This window comes from Danio rerio, chromosome 19 (assembly GCF_049306965.1).
Source record: "Danio rerio strain Tuebingen ecotype United States chromosome 19, GRCz12tu, whole genome shotgun sequence".
In the NCBI taxonomy this organism is placed as follows: Eukaryota; Metazoa; Chordata; class Actinopteri; order Cypriniformes; family Danionidae; genus Danio; species Danio rerio.
Genome location: NC_133194.1, coordinates 3,025,001 through 3,027,500, shown reverse-complemented (window position 1 = coordinate 3,027,500; position 2,500 = coordinate 3,025,001). Strand labels below are relative to the sequence as shown.

At 28.8% G+C, this 2,500-nt stretch overlaps 1 protein-coding gene across 1 annotated transcript in view; it reads left to right on the top strand.

The window, feature by feature from the left end:
- The window catches only part of il6 (interleukin 6 (interferon, beta 2)), an 8,324-nt gene that overhangs the window by 1,457 nt on the left and 4,367 nt on the right, over window positions 1-2,500 (top strand). Inside the window, 1 exon segment of the mRNA NM_001261449.1 lies at window positions 2,044-2,154. Coding sequence (NP_001248378.1) covers window positions 2,044-2,154 — 111 coding nt within the window.

The window sequence follows — 2,500 nt, the reverse complement described above, 5'->3', positions numbered from 1 at the left end:
TAAAAGCATCAGGTTTATTCACTTTTTTAAGCAAGGTCAACTTATCTCTTTATAAAAGTGAGTAAACCTGATGCTTTTAAAGTAAAATGAACTTATCTCTTTATAAAAGTGAGTAAACCTGACGCTTTTAAAGTAAAATGAACTTATCTCTTTATAAAAGTAAGTAAACCTGACGCTTTTAAAGTAAAATGAACTTATCTCTTTATAAAAGTGAGTAAACCTGATGCTTTTAAAGTAAAATGAACTTATCTCTTTATAAAAGTGAGTAAACCTGATGCTTTTAAAGTAAAATGAACTTATCTCTTTATAAAAGTAAGTAAACCTGACGCTTTTAAAGTAAAATGAACTTATCTCTTTATAAAAGTGAGTAAACCTGATGCTTTTAAAGTAAAATGAACTTATCTCTTTATAAAAGTAAGTAAACCTGATGCTTTTAAAGTAAAATGAACTTATCTCTTTAAAAGCATCAGGTTTATTCACTTTTTTAAGCAAGGTCAACTTATCTCTTTATAAAAGTGAGTAAACCTGATGCTTTTAAAGTAAAATGAACTTATCTCTTTATAAAAGTGAGTAAACCTGATGCTTTTAAAGTAAAATGAACTTATCTCTTTATAAAAGTGAGTAAACCTGATGCTTTTAAAGTAAAATGAACTTATCTCTTTATAAAAGTGAGTAAACCTGATGCTTTTAAAGTAAAATGAACTTATCTCTTTATAAAAGTAAGTAAATCTGATGCTTTTAAAGTAAAATGAACTTATCGCTTTACAAGCATCAGGTTTACTCACTTTTTTTTTAAGCAAAGTCAACTTACCTCTTTAAAAAGTGAGTAAATCTGATGCTTTTTAAGTGAGGTCAACTAATCGCTTTGAAAACAATGGGTTTACTCACTTTAAGTTAAATCAATGAATTGCTTTAAAAGCAACAAGTTCACTCACTTTATAAAAAGTAAAGATAACTAATCACTTTAAAAACATCAGGTTTGACTTTAAGTATTTATTTTAAAAGCAACATGTTCACTACTTTAAAGTAAAGTCAATGGGAGATGAATCGAAAGGTTTTCAAAATTGACATTCAGAAGTTTTTTAATTACTTTACCTACCGTGTGTGGAGTCGCTCTGTTAAGGCTGATACTTTTGCACGGGTATGGTCCAGCGCAGCTTTTGCGTGGTCGCATCCCTGCGCACTTCTCAAAAAATTTACACATCGCACGTTTGCACTACATTGACGATGACATCCTTGAGTCAGCATATTTTCCATTACAATAAAATTTATTATTTAGATTAATATATTTGCTTACAGAAGATTCAAGAAATATGCTTATTTTCCACTTTTAATATGAAAAACATTGAAAATAATTAATTTTGTCTCCATAAGTTATTTATTTTCACTTTTTTTTATAAGAAAAAAATGTTTTAGTTAATTTGTGTTTTTATTGCAGCTGTTCAATGTTGAAGTAAATAATCATAGATTGTAGAAAGTGTGTTTCCTTTAATTATTTTCAAATGCAACCTAAAAAAAAGTAATGAAACCTTCATTCAGAAATCTCTCAATTGTAATATGTGGGCATATTTAATGTTCAAAACTATAGTGAACTATAAGGGCAATTTTAAAAAAAATAAATAAATAAATAAAATAACCGTTCACTAATCGCAATCAATTTAAAAATCAATTCAACTAATGGAGATTTAGATTTTAGGCCAAATCGCTCAACCCAAAAGTCAATTAATCTCTATAAAGGCTTACTCAGTTTTATTTCTAAGTCAACTATAATCGTTTTAAAGCACTAGATCCACTCAATTTTTAAAGTAAAGACAACTAATCTATTTAAATGCAATGCGTTTACTAGCTTTAAAGACAACTAATTGCCTTAAAAGCAACTGGTTTACTAACTTTTTAAAGCAAAGTCAACTACTCGCTTTAAAATCAACAGTGATGCTTTAAAAGGAATATGTTTACTTACTGTTTGCAAGTTAAGTCATGTAATCTCACAGTGCACGGTGTCACTGACTGTTTTAAATGAACTTCTCGCTCCCCCATCTTCAGTTTGAGAGAGATTTCAGAGAGATGGTGAACATGACGGCATTTGAAGGGGTCAGGATCAGCACTCCTCTCCTCAAACCTTCAGACCGCTGCCTGTCTAAAAACTTCAGCACGGTAAGAACGCATGTCTGCTCACATTACTGTGGTCGGTATTTATTTATTGCTGTGATTTATTAGTCTGATTAATTAAATTAACCCTCGTGTTAGTCTAATCACTTTTAACTACACTCTCAAACGTTTTTTAACTTGAGGTTGTTTTAACCCAGCGTTATATATGGACACAATGTAGGGTTGCATTTTTTTATCAAATTTAAATTACACCTTTTGACCAACAGTTTGTGTTTGTCCATATTTGCAAATATATACATATATATATATATATATATATATATATATATATATATATATATATATATATATATATATATATATATATATATATAAAATTGAGATGACCAGC